The sequence below is a fragment of the Rhipicephalus microplus genome, chromosome 8 (assembly GCF_043290135.1).
Source record: "Rhipicephalus microplus isolate Deutch F79 chromosome 8, USDA_Rmic, whole genome shotgun sequence".
NCBI lineage: Eukaryota > Metazoa > Arthropoda > Arachnida > Ixodida > Ixodidae > Rhipicephalus > Rhipicephalus microplus.
Window position 1 is genome coordinate 78,692,846 of NC_134707.1, and position 19,119 is coordinate 78,711,964.

The following is a 19,119-nucleotide window of genomic DNA, read 5'->3' on the forward strand; positions in this document are numbered from 1 at the left end:
GTTTGCTTGAAAACACAAGCTGGATTACACAATACTCTCGAGGAACTTGTTGAGGCGCAACGAATCTCCCAATTCGAGCGATTAGCCAAGACTAAGCCAGACCGCCAGATTCTATGTATTCTCGGTATTTATTACCACATTCAACACGGAGACAAACACGACATACCACGCACTATCCGTACCAAGCTCACAGTACCACCCATACCAAGAAACATGCACCCAGAACACAACAAGGGTAGACGTGTCAGTAGAGCCAGAGCCCTGTCAAAGATGTTTGGGCGCCACCATGAGGCAGTCTTTGTCGACGCAGCACGCTACCAGAAACGTCACCGCTCCGTGGCTGCTGTCGTAGATCACACACAAAGATGCAAAAGCAGCACGTAGATCATCACACGGAACGTAGAAACGGCAGAGGAAGTGGCTATCGCGATGGCCATAGCCCACACTAACGCCTCATCTGTAATCAGCGGCTCGCAAACAGCCGTTTGAAACTTCGCCACCGGCAAAATCTCCCCCGAGGCATTGCGGATTCTTAACACAGGCAAAATTCACGAGGCGGACAAATAGGTGCACATTTTGTGGTTCCCTGCCCACACACCAATAGGTAACGCGGAGGACAGTCCGAATGAAGTGGCGCACAACGTGGCTCGAAGTCTTATGTTCTGAGTCATGTCAGACGAAGCGGCCACCCAAACGGACCTTTCTGCGCCGGTGTGCGAATAGGACGATCGGCTCACTAAATTTATTGACACAATTTAACACTCAACTGCAAAGGCGGGAGTACCCTCCGCCTCACCCCAAGCTCAATCGGGCCCAGTCCGCTCAGTGGCGGCAGCTACAAACACGCACATAGACGAACCCTGTCATCATGCACTACATATATTCCGACGTCTATAGTTTTAATCTATGCCAATACTCTACCACCAGAGCCACTCTTGACCATATCCTATGGGAATGTCCAGCATTAGTCAGAAATTCTCGGGTCGCGGCCTGCAATGAACACCTTCGGGCACGTTGGCGGACTGCGCTGCTCAGTTCGGGACTAGACAAGCAACTTTGGGCGATCCAGCAGGCCAAGGAAGCTGCCGGAAGACGTGGTCTCTTCGTTGGCCTCCAGGTGGGAGCCCATCCCAGCAATGTGCCGGAAATTATTATTGTCTACATCTCTCTCTCTCTCTTACGAGACAATAGATAGTTGGCAGTACCCGCAGCAGAAGTTGTCTATCTTGCCTGACTTGTGTACTCTTCTTTGCACGAACTTTAATACGTCTAACAGCAATCGACCAACTAGCCCACCAAAAATTCTTAGAATTGTAAAGGGGGTTTATTGAAAGACTGAGCAAGCGGGTGGTAGCTCTAAAGGAACGCAGGCGGACCCAGATGACGGTGCTTGATCGCCGATCTCGTGCCTTTTTCTTGTGTTGATGATAGCTGACCTGATGGTATCAACATCTTTCTTATTTACTACAATTACCCCCAGCGAAAAAGTTGAAGCCATCCTGGCGATCTAACACGTGGGGACAGGCGGGTCAAAGTAGGGCTTCAGACGGTTTACGTGAACGATATCACGTCCACGCCGACGGCGGTCGCTCGGTGGCGTGAGGGATTCAGTGGCGTAGTTCACGGATGAAGTACGCTCGACCACGCGGTAGGGACCATGATAATTAGAGAGTAGCTTGGGTGATACACCAGGGGCGCAGGGCGGTACATGAAGGCATACAAGTGCTCCAGGAACGAACGTGGGTGCAGAACGATGGTCATCGTCACGGATCTCCTTCTGGCGCTGTTGGTCGGATGTAGTAAGCCGCTTGGCTAGCTTGCGGCACTCTTCTGCGTAACGACCGGCTTCCGAAACAGGCTTGCATTTGGAGGGATCTGGCGAGTATGGTAGTAAAGTGTCGATAGTGTGCGATGGTTGGCGACCGTACAGGAAAAAAAATGGCGAAAACCCGGTAGTGACTTGGGTAGCGGTGTAATACGCGTATTTCAAAAATGGGAGAACGAGGTCCCAGTTTGTTTGATCAGAAGCGACATGCGTAGCGAGCATGTCCCCCAGAGTACGATTAAACCGCTCAGTCAAGCCGTTCGTCTGTGGGTGGTAGGCTGTACTCTTCCGGTGAACAATATGGCACTGTTGAAGAAGTGCTTGTATTACATCGGAGAGGAAAACACGCCCTTGGTCACTGAGGACTTCTCGAGGAGGACCATGACGAAGCACAAAACGATTGAGTATGAAAGTTGCGACGTCTTGTGCTGCAGCTGTGGGGAGAGCAGCAGTTTCAGCGTACCGTGTTAGATGATCCATTGCTACGATAGCCCATCGGTTGCCTGCCGTTGTTAATGGTAGTGGTCCGTAGAGGTCTATTTTTACACGGTCGAATGGGTGGTCTGGGCATGGAAGTGGTTGCAATGAACCTATTTCAGGATATCGCGGGCTTTTCCGCCGCTGACATTCGTGGCAGCCGCGAATGAACTGGCGGGCGAAGGTAAACATTCCGCGCCAGTAATACCTTTTTCGTAGGCGCTCGTAGGTCTTGAAAACACCGGCGTGAGCACCTTGCGGGTCGGAATGAAACGACGCGCAGATGGTAGAGCGCAGCGTTCGGGGAATGACTAGTAGCCATTTCCTACCTTCTGCTGAATAGTTACGCCGGTACAAAAGACCATCCCGAATACTCAAGTGCGGAGCCTGGCGGCGCAGGGTTCGAGTGGTTGGAAGTGTCGGTGCCTCGGATAACGCGTCAAGAAGCGAAGCGATTCATGGGTCATTGCGTTGTGCAGAAGAGATGGTGTCCTCGTCAAGAGCTGACAACGTGTTGTTCGAGAAAACAGATGCAATGTCCGGGGATAGGGGAGATCGTGACAGTGTATCAGCATCGGTATGCTTGTGGCCGGAACGATATACCACGCGAATGTCATATTCTTGAAGCCGAAAAGCCCAACGGGCAAGACGACCCGATGGGTCTTCAAGCGAAGATAACCAGCATAATGCGTGGTGGTCGGTTACTAAATCAAAAGCACGGCCATAAAGGTATGGGCGAAACTTGACAAGCGCCCAAACGATCGCGAAGCATTCCTTCTCGGTGACGCTGTAGTTTGATTCAGCCTTGGTGAGAGTTCTGCTGGCGTAGGCGACGACATACTCGGCGAATCTAGGCTTGCGTTGCGCGAGAACCGCACCGAGGCCGACACCACTGGCGTCGGTGTGGACCTCAGTTGCTGCCGTAGGATCGTAGTGACACAGTATTGGTGGCGAAGTGAGGAGACGACGAAGGGTACAGAAGGCTTGGTCACACTCAGAAGACCATGACGAAACATCAGTGGTGCTGCCTATAAGTTCGGTCAAAGGCGCAATGATACAGGCGAAGTTGCGCACGATCCGGCGAAAGTAGGAGCATAACCCCACGAAGCTCCGTAACTGCTTCATAGTCGTTGGTTTGGGGAAGTCGGCGACAGCACGTAACTTAGCCGGGTCTGGAAGTATACCGTCCTTTGATACGACGTGCCCGAGAATCGTAAGTTGCCGAGCAGCGAAGTGACACTTCTTGAGGTTGAGTTGGAGCTGAGCAATTTTCAGGCACATGAGGACGTGCTTGAGGCGCTCGAGATGTGTTCCAAAGTCTGGCGCAAAGACGACTATATTGTCGAGATAGCAGAGACAAATTTGCCATTTCGAACCCCGAAGAACCAAGTCTATCATGCGCTCGAAGATGGCAGGCGCATCGCAGAGGCTGAAGGGCATGACATTAAACTCATACAGACCGTCCGGTGTCACGAAGGCTGTTTTCGGTCGATCGGCAGCTGCAAGGGGGACCTGCCAGTACCCTGAGCGCAAATCTAATGATGAAAAAAACTCGGCACCTTGTAAAGTATCAAGGGCATCGTCAATCCTGGGTAAAGGATAAACGTCTCTTCAAGTGATCTTATTTAGGTGCCGGTAATACACGCAGAAGCGAACGGAATCATCCTTTTTTTAACGAGCACTACAGGTGAGGCCCATGGACTTTGTGAAGGTTGAATGACGCCGCGTTGCAGCATATCGTTCACCTGTTCGGTAATAACTTCGCGTTCCACCGCAGAAACAAAATATGGTTGCTGTCGTAGTGGAGCGTGGGAGCCGGTATTGATGTAATGTAGAGTGGTAGAAGTGCGGCCAAGTGATGGTTGAACAACATCGAAAGATTCGCGGTACTGGTACAGCAGTTGGAGGAGTTCAGATCGTTCAGATGGTGACAGTCCGTCTGCAATCGCCGAATCGAACACTTTCGAAGCCTGTAGATCATAGTGGTTAAGAGCACTGACGGCGGCGAGGTCACTTTGGGATGATTCTTGCGGCACGGTAAAAATTTGTTCGTTATCAATGGGCTGTACGCATCCAAGAGACTCGCCTTTAAACAGTTTGATGGTATGCGGAAAGGGATTGGTAAGGCAGAGAGCACTGGCTCCATTGGAAATTTAGAGGGCTGAATAAGGGAGAAGAAGTGGTTTCCGACTTAAAAAGAGGCTTGATGGCTCGAAAAATGCTACTTCATCACGCATGCCGTCGGAGATCACAAGGAGCAAAACAGCTGTTGTCGGTGGAATGTCAGTGTCCCCTTTGACAACTAGCTTTTGCGCGGATTGATTAGTGTGGTCGTAGGGCTGGTCGAAGAACGGAAGCAGTTCAAGTTCGGAACGGGCACAATCTGTAATGGCATGATTACGGGATAGGAAATCCCAGCCAAGTATGATGTCATGAGAGCACGAGGAAAGGACGATAAACTCAACTATGTAGTGGTCCTCCGCAATTGTGAGTCGGGCAGTGCAGGCGGCTATAGGTCGAACAGGTTCTCCATTTGCTGCACGTAAGGACATATCAAGCGGCATGGTCACCTTTCGGAGCTTGCGGCAAAGTTTGGCGTCTATAACAGACACAACGGCACCGGTATCCACAAGAGCGTATGCATGGACGCTGTCTACAAAAACTTCGACGATATTTGACGGCAAGGTGCGAGGACTTGAACATTTCGATAGCGCAGTTCTTGCCCCTTGAACTGCAACGGCTAGTTTCCCTCCCTTTGAGGGGCTGGTCGTGGATGCATGGGTGACAAGGAGCGTCGATTGGGTGAAGGTGAGCGACGAGACGAAGTTACCGGATAGTCACGGGAAGACGTGTTTGACTGACGATCCGAAGTTTCATAACCAAAAGGGGGTCGGTCCATGTAGTTGCTTCGTGGTCGGACGTCTGTGCAGGCGGGCACGCGACGACGGCAGTATCGGGAGATATGGCCAGGGCCGCCGCACGCAAAACAGATCGGCCGGTTATCGCGCGTTCGTCAGGCATTTGCAGCAAGGGGCGCCGCCCACGCGGCATATGGCTGAGTGGAGGCTGTGGTAGCGAGGGGAGGAGCCCATGCGACAGAAGACTGAGTAAGAGTGGTGACATGCGGCAGTATATTGAACAGTGAGGGCTGGTCTGGCTGCTGCCTCTTTACTGCGTCAGCATAAGAGGCGCGGCGAAAACTTGCTGCTGAAAGGGCACTGGTATAGCCTCGGCAATCTGGTCCTGAAGTTCATGTCGGAGCATGGGAGCTAACCGTGTCGGGGGTTGCTTTTGCTGCTGCTGCGGGAGCTCTTGGCGCTGACAAAACGGCAGGAGGGAAAGCTGACGTGCGACCTCCTCACGCACAAAGTCTTTCATTTGTGCTAGAAGGCGGGAGTGGTCAGGTACGACGTCCAGTGCAGGGATTGGTTGGTTAGGCTGAAATGGACGACGGGTGAGAGCTCGTTGCCGTCGCAATTCGTTGTAGTTCTGGCACAGAATTACCACTTCAGACATCGTGCCAGGAGACTTCGCAAGGAGCATTTGAAAGACGTCGTCTTCAACACCTTTCATAATGTGCTGGATCTTGGCACTTTTGCTCATTGCGGCATCGACGCGCTTGCAGAGATCGAGTATATCTTCGATATAGGCGGTAAACGTTTCGCCAGGTTCTTGTGCCCATGAGTGCAGGCGTTGTTCGGTGTGTAATTTCCGCACGCAGGGTCACCGAAAACCGAGGATATTGCCTGCTTGAAAGTGGCCCAGTTCTCGAACTCGGATTCGTGGTTTGTGTACCACAGTTTCGCCACATTAGCCAAGTAAAAGTTGACGGTGCTCAACTTAGCAGCGTCATCCCACCTGTTTGGTCCACTGACTTTTTCGTAGGACGACAGCCAGTCCTCGACGTCCTGGTCTTTGGCGCCCGAAAAGATCGGGGGGTCTCGCTGGTGAACCGGGCCGGGGCAAGTAGCGGCCGCGAGAGGTGCTGTCTGTTGGGCAGCGTTAACTTGCATGGTCGACGGCAGGGTGCGTGATCGGAGTTCCAGGGTGTAGGTGATGTAGTTACCCAGCACGATCACCAAATGTAAAGGGGTTTTTTTGAAAGACTGAGCAAGCGGGAGGTAGCTCTAAAGGAACGCAGGCAGACCCAGATGACGGTGCTTGATCGCCGATCTCGTGCCTTTTTCTTGTGTTGATGATAGCTGACCTGATGGTATCAACATCTTTCTTATTTACTACAGAATGTATAATACTTCAGTACGTGCGCCACCAAAGTAAGACGCAGAAATTTCTTATGTGAACGTGATTGCTGTCTTTGTCTGAAAGCTGCGTTTTTTTACTTCTTGCTTGCAGCAAAGAGTTGTACCCCCACAAGTGTAAGCCCAATTCAGACACCTGGTTCTGTCCTGGGGCCGACACCGAAGTAATGCCGATGTATTCAACTCTGACTGTCAGAACAACATAACATCGAACTCCAACTGGCTAAAAGTGATGGTCTAAAGGGACCAGAACGTGCCCGTAATGGCTGATGATCTTCCTTTTTACAGAAGCTCATCTGCAAGCGCCACTGAATTCATATGACCACGCGCGACAAGGGCTCTGGCTCTTCCTCAAAAGAGCAAGCAAATAACGTCCGGCCGCGCCTTCACAGTTCTCAACAACGCCGCCATGCTCGAAGACGTACAGGATATTTTATAAAAAGAGCCACAATTATCTTTAGAGCCAACACACACATCTATGAGCTTCTCGTCTTGGTACAACGAGTAGGACAAAGAGTTCCGGAAGAGCGACGTGATCGTGTCATCAGGCACAGAGTGGACTACCTGCAACGCAAGCAGTCAACAGGCGAAGAAAGCCTTTGTGAAAGTGGTCAGCTATGTCAAGAAAAATGACCTTGCCGTCATGCAGGCAGACAAAGAAGGCGGCCTCATGGTGCTGCCCGCTGCCAGTTTTAGCAGAAAAGCAACTCAAGCTGGATGAATAATTGTAGGCAGAGTATATTTCTTCCAAAAAATTGAAAAATTACAGCGTCGTACTTTCCATAATTCAAAAGGCACGAACTTGGGTTGGCTAAGGAAGGTCATAGAAAATAATGCAAGGGGCCACATCGAGAGCTTCTAAACTCGCAAGACCCATAAACTTGTCTGCGCCATACGAGCCCTAGTTTCGTAGTTCTATAGAGTTAATACTGCAGAACGATGAATAAGGAACTTCGTGCGACCGAGGAGCCTCAAACTTATAGTCTGTAAGGAACCCTTTCAAGTTCGCTTGTTGGTGGAAGTTGCCAGCTTTTTTAAAGGTGTTATCCTCACCGCTACATGGTTTTCGATTGACGTGATGATTGATTGTGATGCAGAAATTGGGCGAATCTGGAAAAGCAGCCTCTCTGAATGCTGTAAGGGAGAGCACAGATCATTTATTTCAAGTGTTGACAATTTCCTTGAATTGAGTCGCTATGGAGTTTAATGGACAATATGTGCAGCAGGCCGGAACCCCTACAAGCTCATTTGTTGCACCGGTACTTTCAGGTATTTATGTGTCATTGTTTGGCCGGAGGGGTGACCAACTAATCTCGCGAGAGATGTCATAAATTTTGACGTTACGTTGACGATCATCTAGCAATACTCTAGGCGTCCTTCTACAATAAGCTTGATCGCACAGTTAATCATGTACTGAAGGTGTCCCGATTAGTTTCTAGAGAACTCACTTTCACAGACAACTCAACGGCATTATTAACTTGACTTCGTGCACCTTAGATTCTCATTTGATGAGAAATACTTTCTACTACAAGCCAGGGTAAAGAAAACCTGCAATTATGTTTAAAAATCCGCAAGTCAAGCTCATTAAGAGATTCGATGACAACGTAGCCTACAAGCTTGCGCTCAATAAATCCTGTGGGCATAAAGAGAAAATCAGCTTCAGTAATAAAGGAAGGCACTTCCTTTCAGCTAGCTGTCCTCATAGTTTAATTGCATGTTCTTGGGAAAGTCTCTTACACAAATAAAAGGATAAAACAGCACTAAAATAATTTTCAGAACGATAAACCACCAGTTATGCCGTACATTCACCGAATATTTCACAAGAAAGTGGGAAGTGGATACGGGGCACAACTTAAAAAAAAAAAAAACTTGTCCTGCTGACTTCCTGTAAACTCAACAGAGTGTGCTCCATAGTTAGAGGGAAGAGTTGGAGCACGTTCCAGTGCATGCTCTGCAAGGCATCCCAATGATTATGCGGGGTGTGCTTGTCCTAGGACGGGTGGCAGCTCGTGTATAGGGCGGACGGGAAAGCGTTTTGAAGGAAGGCTGCTGTAACACCAATGACATGTAATGAATAACAAAGGAGGCACTTTGCTTCAACGTTGTTACAGATGCAAAGAAGATAAGCGCTGAAGAAACATACCCTGCAAGACAAATATTGAAAGCACCAATTGAGCGATCGGACTGAAACGAAGATTGCCGAAGCCTGTAACACCATAGAAACTGCTGATAAGTGACTAGTGATACCGCACAGACCATTGCGTCATTGCCAGAAGACCTTGCTTTTCTGGATAGTTCCTTGTAACAGCATTATTTGCCTTTGTGTGTGTTGCATTGTGTTGTAAGCTCATTGGGTTTTAAGAAAAAAATACTGCAAGTGACCGTGATTTTTTCCCAAGCGCAGTCTTGGTATATTAATTATCACTTTTAATTTCGCCGCCTTAAAGCTTACTTAGGTTGATATTTTTTCATGGTGCCATATTTTATTTTTCATGGAGTTTTCTGACATTCATTTGTTGAACGATGAATGAGTTATGTTTTTTTAAGCGATTATACATATTCATCCTTTCACATGTGTTCACATTATTTGTTAAGTGACAACAGGCCATTTTAACTGGCCTTTTTTTTCTTCCTCCACAAGCGCAATGCTCAGCGAGAATAATGCCACGTTTCTTGATGGTTTTTTGGCCACTCTCTTGAGTCGCACTTTTATTCACAGTAGTTATTTCATGTTTTGTCGGGACGTGCGAGATCTCATTGTTCCTTTTGGGTATTGTTTATTATTTTTTTCGCCGCAAAGCTAATCCGTATGAAGTAGCTGAGGTAAAACGTACATCATTTTATTCACAAGAAAACAGTTATAGCAGAACAAAACAGAGATATCATGGTTGGTCCCGTGCCCAAAGTCCTGGCTGAAACTTCTGTTCTTTGCTTGCCACGCTTAAAAAACACTTGGCAATCTGCGCATGTTTTTTGTGTTTTCTTAATAACGTACTCGTCCTGTGACGAGGTTTACGAACGTCCAACAGCAATGAACCACCTAGTCGGCCTGAACGTCTGACACAACTTAGTGAAAACACGTAGTTTCTAAAACCATTGTTCTAATAAATATATGCGATACACTCGCGCAATAACAGTGAATAATGGTGAGCAGCGATAGTTTTCTGTTGTTGCCCTCGACAGAGATAGATGCAGGTGCTCGCAGTACACATCTTTCTTTTTCTTTTCTGGAACCCACCAAATGAAAATGCTGGAAGGTACGTAGGAAACATGTTTTGATTGATTTGATTGATACGTAGAATTCAACGTCCCAAAACCACGTTATGATTATGAGAGACGCCGTAGTAAAGGGCTCCGGAAATTTCAACCACCTAGGGTTCTTTAACGTGAACCAAATCTGAGCACACGGGCCTACAACGTTTCCGCCTCTATCGGAAATGCAGCCGCCGCAGCCGGGATTTGAGCCCTCGACCAGCCGAGTACCTTAGCCACTAGACCACCGCGGTGGGGCAATGGAAACATGTTTTAGAGCACGAAATAACGGACTGCAGTTATCGAAATATATACAGACTGATATGTCGAAAATTTCTATAACCTGTATTTATTTGCTTCCCCAGTTCATTTTCGGTGCCATAACATTGTCTTTTATGGTGTAAAAGATACCGAAGCTAACTAAACAAGTCAGAAATCGGCGAAGCACATAACCCAGATATTTAGCTCCAAGTTGGGTATCCATTCTCTAACTATAGAACGTGCGCGCCTACTCGGTAAATTCTAAGTTGGCAGAAATAGACCGTCAATAGCCAAGTTTCTGCATTTTAAGGAAAAGCAAGACGTTATCCATAACGTCAGTAAACTGAAAGGCTCGAAAATTACTGTCTCTGAAGATTTAACTCAGTAGGCATGTCAGAAAAGAAAAATACTGTGGGATTAGGCAAAAACGCACGAAAAGGAAGGTGACAAGGTCATACTGAAATATGACACACAGATACTGAATGGTAAAAAAATATGGTTACGACACAGAGACACAGCAAGTTCTAGCACTTCAATGACCATGTCAACCTAGAGGAATGAACCTTTCCTTCCTGGTAATTAAATGCAGAAGCATTAAAAGCAAAGGGGATGAAGTTTGTGCATTTCTTCGGATGTCCGAGCTGTCTGTGGTGCTTGGAACTGAATATTAGTTAAATGATGAAATACGTGATGACGAGGTGCTTCCGGTGGACTATACGTGCTACCGCAAAGATAGGAATGGTCATGGTGGTGGTGTATTTATTTTAGTTAAAGGCGACATAGTGTCTTCCAACCTGGACGTTGTCGTCGGAACATGTGAAGCTGTCTGCTGTCAACTCAAGCTGGCAAATAAGAAGCTATTAACTGTGTGTAGTTGTTATCGTGCACCTGATTCTCCCACAGACGTGATGTCACAGCTTGCAAGTGCCATTGATGAGGTGCAATCGGACTTCATGATTATTGGAGGGGGGGGGGGGATGAACTTGCCAAACATTTACTGGCATGAGCACTCCACCCTTATATCGTCATCTGGGGCATCTGCTCAAGATGCTCATGCCACAGCAACACGGGTTTCGAAGAAGCTTTTCTTGAACTACCTGATTGACAAAATTTACGCACGACATAGCATACGCATTAAATAAAAGAGAAACAATTGACTGCATTTTTTTAGACTTCAAGAAGGGCTTTGTACTGTCCCACACCGTTTACTTCTTTAAAAAGTGACTGTCTATGGCTATAATTATTGGACAGGTCATCGCATGGGTCGCTGATTATTTGACATTACGCCAGCAGACTGTAATCGTTAATGGTGCCAGTTCGTGCGCATCGCAGGTATAACATCGGGTGTCCCCCAAAAGTCGGTACTGGGGCCACTTTTACTTCTGATTTACGTCAACGACATAACTGAGGGCGTAGAATCCCACATACGGTTGTTCGCAGACGACTGTGTTTTGTATAGGGAAATTACAGATTCGCGGGACAAAGCGTTCATTCACAGAGACTTGGCGAAAATCGGTGATTGGTGTGCACGATGGCGCATGCAGTTGAACTTGAATAAGACAGTTTACATGGAGTTTACTCGTAATAACTTACAGTCGCAGACATCGTATACAAATAACAATGTCATCATAAGTAAGGTAAATGAGTACAAATACTTAGGAGTGTACCTATCATCTAACTTAAATTGGCAGCGACATGTTGACTATGTAACAGGCAAGGCCGGGAAAGCGCTTGGGTTCCTTCACCGTAACGCGAAGAACTTTATTATGTCGACTTAATAAATGCTTTACAAAACATATGTGCGTTCCGTTATTGACTATGCGTGAGTCGTCTGGGACCCCTCAACAGTATGTGACACAGAAAAACTTCAAAGGGTGCAGAACTTGGCCACTCGATTTGTTTGTGGACGTTACGACAGAAAGTTCAGTTCTACGCACGCGAAAGAATTAATGCAATGAGATACAATAGATTGTCGGAGACGCAGACTTCACTTGAAGTTTTTTCACATCTTTATTCAAAAGTTGGCATCGATAGGTATCTTTACATAAAGGCACCTAATTACCATTCGCATTTGGTTGACCATGAGAATAAGGTTATGAAAGTTTTCTGCAAAACGCAATACTATAGCAAGTTGTTTTTTCTTAGAACAATATGGGACTGGAATCAATTAGACAAGTCTGTGGCAACTATATAATCCAATGACATGTTTCTGCACTGCTAAAGTAATTCTTCTTGTATTAGAGTTGCTGTTCACTCATGTTACTGCTAGTGATGACTGCTATATGCTTGTACTTGTAGTTGCCTTTATCGTGCATTCTTGTTCATGTAATCATGCTTTTATCACTATAATGGTCTTCATTGTTAAATAATAATTGTATTATTGTTTACTTGCAATCTTATTTTTATGCACAATGATTTACTATGGTGCACATTAGAGTACACTCATGATCTTCTGTTACTGCACAAGTGACGAGCACGAAATAGTTTTTAGTCACTGTGAGATAAACTACATCAATAAGGATGCTTCATGAAATAAATGCTTTGTGTATAGGATTCCACTTTCATGCGTTCGCGCTTAGGTTGTTCTTACGGGTGGAATGTGCAGGTCCGAATGAAAGAGCACCTCATATCATTACGTGCTACGCGTGCTTCCTACTTTCTGTGCGATGTGGCGTATGTGAAACTGCGTATCTTTTACATGAGAGTAGCGTACTGTGTAAACACAAAGATCTATAGCACTATGCATTATTAAAGGCAACGATGCGCAAAACATGTGGAGACAAGCTGCGTTTGTTTACGTATCAATCGTGGCTTGCACTCACTGTGGACAAACGGTCAAGAAATGGGTTCTTGTATGAATTTTTATCAGAGTTAGGAATAGTGAAGTTTATATAATAGATGTACACCAAATACTATTAGAAATAACGGTGCTTGATGGAAGTCTATGTTTACTATTCATAACTGTTTTGCATTACACTCGAAGAAATACATGTTCCTTGATCGCTAGAAAATGTAGGCAGGGACTGCTTAGTCCTTGCTTTGGATATGAGTTCCTCCTATGCATGATAGCGTATAGGCGCGAGCAGTCTTGGAAAGTTTCGTATTGGAGTTTTTGGTGTTCCAGTAAATCTTCAGTTGACATTCAGTCCTTCTTCCGTGTACAGTTCTCATGAAAAATATCCGCTCTTTCCGTCATGTAGGATCATGAACAGTCTCCTGAATGTACATTATCCTGCATATAGTTTACCCGAGTGTTTGGTTCTGCCAAATGCAAAACGCTTCTGGGCGTAGCATTTTTGTCCCATGGAACTTTGCTAAAATAGTGTGGCTTGAAAACGCTTTAAAATACTTTATGTGTATTAAAGGAGAGAGAGGCGGGGAGGTTGATGTAAAGGCAAGTAGGTTGATCAGTTAAGAAATCGCTTGACTACCCTGAACACTGAGTGCGCAAGGTGGAATGACGCATAAAATAAGGAAAAAAAACAAGTCCGCTAAATTATTCAACCACTATTTCGAACCCGCAGATTAGGAACACGCGCTTGTAGTTCATTTGATCGCCCACAACTAGAATATACAGTGGTCATCTGGTAACCTCACGGAGTCAATCTCATCGACTTACTAGAACCTGTGCAAAACCACGTTTCACGTTTCATCGCGCGTAACTACAATCGCGGTTTCAATGTATATATAATCAAGGCTTCGTTATCCTTACCATCCTTGGCACAGCGCAGGAAGATAAGCACTCTGCGCTTATTTCATAAAGCCATTTACAACACGCCCGTCAACACCATGCCACCATTAAAGCCACATCGCACATATCGAAGGCTTCATATTGAGCATAGTTTTGCTCATCTTTTCAGCCGCACTCAAGTTTTCAAAGCACCCCCGCTAGAGCGTGCCATTGCTCAAAGAAATGACTTTCTTGATGATGTTGTCTGCATTCGTTATCACATGGCGCTTCGGAATAAAGTACTAACTATTTACGAAAGCGTTTCCTATACATATATTTTTATTGGTGTTATTTATTGCAAGGGTAAATTTCTAACCGTTCAGTTAGGCATAACTCAAATAATTTTCATATTATAGTGCATGCTATTTCTCACATTGATCAATACTATACTTGGCTTTTGAATTACTTCCGTCGGCTCCATGTTTATTGATGAAACGTTATGTAGTACCCCTCACCTAATACTCCTACTTCGTGAAGTTTTGGTGATTTAAAAATTATGAGATAATAAATACTGATGAAGCACGGTCGGCATTGTGAAATACAATAAGGTCTTTGTGGGCAAGTGCATGTATTTATTCTATTTATTTATTTATTCAACAATACTGTAGGTCTTTGTACAGGCCCATACAGGAAGTAGTTTGAAAAAGCATACGTGAGCATAAACATATTAAAATCAAAAACGAAAGCAGAACACAGAACGCCTCAGTAAATAATGCTTCAGTAATTGATCAAGAACAACGCAAAAAATTGCAGAAATTGAATCAAACATCAAAAAGCACCATACACTTGACAAGCTTCTGCAAACATTTACCTCATGAAGTGCATGCCTATGTAAAATCAATAAAGAATTTTAGTTTTGCAATAATTTCATCCACAGATCGGAATTCAGCAATTTCACTTGGTAAAGCATTCCGTGTTTCAATCGCCCATAGAAAAAAAAGAATATATAAACGTATCGCATTTGTCCTGATAAGGCCTGATGTGTTTATTGTGACAGCTTCTGATGGAGTGACGGTGCGGTGTCTGCACGTAGTGTTGTTTGTTTATGTTTATGTGGTCTTGATAGCGCATAAAAAGAAACTTCTTTGAGGCCACAACACGCCGACACGCAAGGGTAGGCAATGCTGCCTGATTTCTAAGTCCACTTATGCTTTGGTGTCGAGAGTACTTGGAATATATAAATCTTAATGCTTTATTTTGTATACCTTCTAGTTTTTGTATAAGTCCTTTCTGGTGTGGGTTTCACACAATATTGCCATACTCAATCAGTTGCCACACTAATATTTTATATGCGGTTAACTTCACATGTGATGGAGCTGAAGGCAGTTTTCTTCGCAAGAATCCTGATGTTCGGAAAGCCTTTGTGCACGTGTTTTCAATGTGAATATTTCATTTCATGTGTCTTGTAAAGGTCGCGCCCAGATACTTAACTAACTCTGTCACTACTAAATTGTTACCCATCAGTATATATTTAAAACAAAGAATCGTCTTTTTATGTGTTATAATCATGCCTTTGGCTAGCTTAACATTAATTTCCAAGCTCCATCTGTCACAACAATAAGCCATCTTGTTAAGCGTATTGTTCAATTTGAGTCAATCATCGACTCTCTGCACGCAAGTGTAAATAACCAAGCCATCGGCGAAAAGCCGTATCTTTACTCCTTCTGCGCAATCAGCGATGTCATTAACGTGAATAAGAAATAACACTGGTCTGAGAACAGATCCTGGCGGCCCTCCCGAATAAACTTCGAGTTCATGGGAGTCATACTTATTTATAGAAACATACTGACTTCGGTTTGAAAGATGAGCTGCTATTCATTCCACGATACCGTCTGCGATTCCAATAGACCTGATCTTTTCGAGTAATTTATCGATGGGCGATGGTAATCGGATATTTATTTATGATAATGGTAACTATGATAGTGGTAATTTATGATAGTGGTTATGAAGTTTGTTTTCTTCATGGGGTGAAAAAGCATGAACGGGCGCCGGTCCGGGCAGAGAGAGAAACTGCGTCACAAAACAAGGAAGTGCGAGTTTACCCCGCATGTAAGCACATGTTGTATGGACCGACATCAATGCTCTGACCCACCTATTTCTACGTGATACGACAGACGGCACGAAAACCCCGTCGTACCTTACTCGTTCAAACGACCGTTCTGAGGAGTTACGCGAGAAGAGCGTCAAAAGAGCCCCCTGCCAATCGTTTGCCAATCGGATAAAATTTCAATTAGTTTTTGAGGCAATGATCACTTCGTCTTTGTGCTATAAAATACAATTTTTTCTCGTTATACCGGAAAAGTTCCTCCTCTTTACAGAAGCATGACCACCGAGTTACTTTTGTATATTTTTCCTTCGGGCCCAGTACTTGGTGCAGGTCATTGTAAGAAAAATATTCAGAATAGTAAGAAATGTCTTAAAAATGAAGCTTTTGCGAAATCAAATAATCTGCTTCAAGGTAATATTTGTTTGGGAAGCGAAGGATTGCGATGCACAAGTTTATAGAAGGAGAGGGAAAATTGACTGTCAGAAATACCTAATTAGGATTTAATGAACTAAATTGAATGAGCAGGCGATTTTCTTAGTGAGTACCTAATGGAGTAGCGTGGTTGATGCAGGACAGGGTGGAACAGATCTGAACCATGCGTTCCTTGCAAAGTAGATTCCGAGATCCATTTCAACAGCATGGTGAAACGCGACTGGATTCAAGAAATGCAATAGGGCCTACGAACGCCTACGGGAGAGCTCCGACGTGCGAGTGAAAAAGGAATAACGTCGCATGCAGCACCTTTTGGAGCGAAGCTTGTCCTGGTTAAAAAGCGTTGTTCACATTGGTTTGAGCCGCGGAACTTGTTGGAAGGAACAAAGACGAGACAGACACGGACGTGTGCGTCTGTTCAAATCCCTCTCTTACTCACCACCAACGTATCCTAGGGAGGCGTCTGCAGACCCGCACTTCCATATTCCATATGGAATATGGAAGTGCGGAATAGCCATATAATATAGAATAGCCATATTCGTTATCTTCCCCTCAGCTGCTATCCCACGACTGTGGCATTTCTCCAAAATGTTCCTTCTGCAGCGAACCTTACGCCACGCTTTCCCGTGTGCCATTCGGCTGCCCTGCTGATCCTCCCCTGTAGGGACAGCCTGCCATGTCAAGCTGGGATGACTGGGAGGCCCTGCTCTCGTCTAAAGAACCGAAGTTGCAGCTTGCTGCGGTGTCTCGGGTTGGAAATACGGTGGCGGTGGGAGGCCTGGCCCTGTAGACGTGGTGTCGGACCGGGCGGTGGCCCAGAGGGGGTCCAAACACGCTTGCGAATAAAGCCGTCCTGTCTGTTTATCGAGAATCCGCCACTCATGCGAGTATTAGCTATAAACCAGCTACTCCTGCTCAATACCGTTTTGTTTTTGACGTTGCAGGTGTGACCGCTAATGAAAACCAAAACCCACAATCTCATCACAAAGTGGCCCTCAGAGCATCACTGGTCGCACATTACTTTTATTTCAAGTTTCCAGATTTTGTTGTTGACTACATATGTATGTACGACAGCTATTCTTCCCAATGAAAACTGAAGTGTTGCGCTATTTAACACGTGGCTGACGTTCCAGTTGCCAGCCTGGATGATGGGAAAGCATTGTGCATTGCTATTGAAAGAAGAAAATAAAGAAAAGCAGTACGTCAGGATCGCACACGTTAGACCTGATAATGCGATCTTCCGAAGTTGACAGTGATTTTGCGGCACTTCATACTCTCGTTTGCTGAAAAATCGCTAAAATGTAGCGAAAGGACATTCAATAATGCTCCACGAGAAACTTCAGTGAGATTATATGGTCGGTTCGAAACACTTCCTTGTGTAAACTTGACATGTCCTGCTTTTTTCACATGCACAAACTGTACCTAAATGCAATACTGGCTGTGTTTTCTGAGATACCGGAACTTCCAAGCTATGTAATTTGCTCACGGCAGACTACCAAGCTATGTAATTTGCTCACGTTGGAAGACCTTCATTACTGAAGACATTTTATTACAATTTTTTGCATTACATAATTAATGTTACCACTTCCATCTTGGCCTTTCCCCCTAGGTCTGTTTTCCTAGCTTAATATTTTTGCGAACTGTCTTTTAGCCTAACTTGTCAATGACCCAAAAGCAAAGACGAGCGATCTGAAGAAAACCCTATTCTCCTTACTCACCCATCGGTGCTACAGCGAAAACGGCAACCAGAACCAGCAGCTGCGCCTTCATGTCACTTGAGAGTGGAAAGGTGGTTGGCAGGATCTTTGTTTGGTGGAGCGTCCGTTTGTGTAACCAGCGACAAGCCGGTCTTTTATTATTCCAAGGTATCTAATGTGGCGCTGTTCGACTGGACGGAAAATTTCTGCGAGTGACTCATGTGGTGACTCTATCCAGCGCATGGAATACTTTCGAAATTTCACAAAAAAAATGTCTAAGGAAAGAGGAAAAAGTACACGACTCAGCCATATTCGTTTCTTTCTATTGTTATCCGTGCTTCCCATGCTCTGTAGCAACAACCACTCGTACATCTGTACGTACAGCTGACGTCGAAGCATGTCAGGGATGTGTGGGTTCTGATACTAAAGGTACGGTTTTATGCGACATTAGTGTCGCAATTCGTCCGCAGGTGTACCCTAAGCATTTCATGGGGAATAGCGTACTGACATAAAAGAGCCTGCCTAGCAGGTGGCTAGCACTAGAAATGATGACATTTTTCTTTCAATTTTGTGGCACGGGGAAAGTGGTCCAGCACATTCGTGAGTGCCTAGCGGTTTTATAAATTATGAAATAGTGATTGCATGAGCCACATGCGCGTGGTTGTATACTCTTCAGCTGCAGTACGCCGAAAAAAAGAAAAAAAAGCGTCACGCCATCAAGTATTAGACAAATGATGTCATGCTTTATACACCTATACTTCACTTATAATCTTAGGGTATGCTAAGGATTAGCTGACCGCCTTAACTCCTTCATAATAGGCTAAAAGTTTTACATATCTTAAAAATAAAATTGGCGCTGGTTTCAATGCACACATTTCAATAATGGCATAGCTTCAGATGAATATGCGCTGATTTTGGCGTAGTGAATTCCGGCTGCGGCGGCACCATTTTCGATGGAAGCGAAAATGCTGTAGGCCCGTGTGCTCATATTTGGGCGCACGTCAAAGAAACCTAGGTGGTCGAAATTTCCGGAGCCCTCCACTACGGCGTCTATCAGTCAATGCTCTTCAATTTGCCGATAGCCGGTCTTCAGGACCATCTATATGGCGGTTTGGGGACGTTCAATCCCATATATCAAT

At 45.4% G+C, this 19,119-nt stretch overlaps 1 protein-coding gene across 2 annotated transcripts in view; it reads right to left on the reverse strand.

Moving 5' to 3' along the window:
• The window catches only part of LOC119185496 (uncharacterized), a 92,887-nt gene extending 74,608 nt beyond the window's left edge, over positions 1 to 18,279 (reverse strand). Inside the window, exon 1 of one of the 2 annotated variants that reach the window (XR_012885368.1) lies at positions 18,002 to 18,279. Coding sequence is in view for 1 of the 2 variants with exons in the window: in XM_075870636.1 (XP_075726751.1) it covers positions 18,002 to 18,053 (52 nt within the window). In the remaining variant the exon portion in view is untranslated. The remainder of the gene's footprint in view (positions 1 to 18,001) is intronic. The other variant, XM_075870636.1, reaches the window with a different exon arrangement.
• Positions 18,280 to 19,119: the final 840 nt, after the last annotated feature.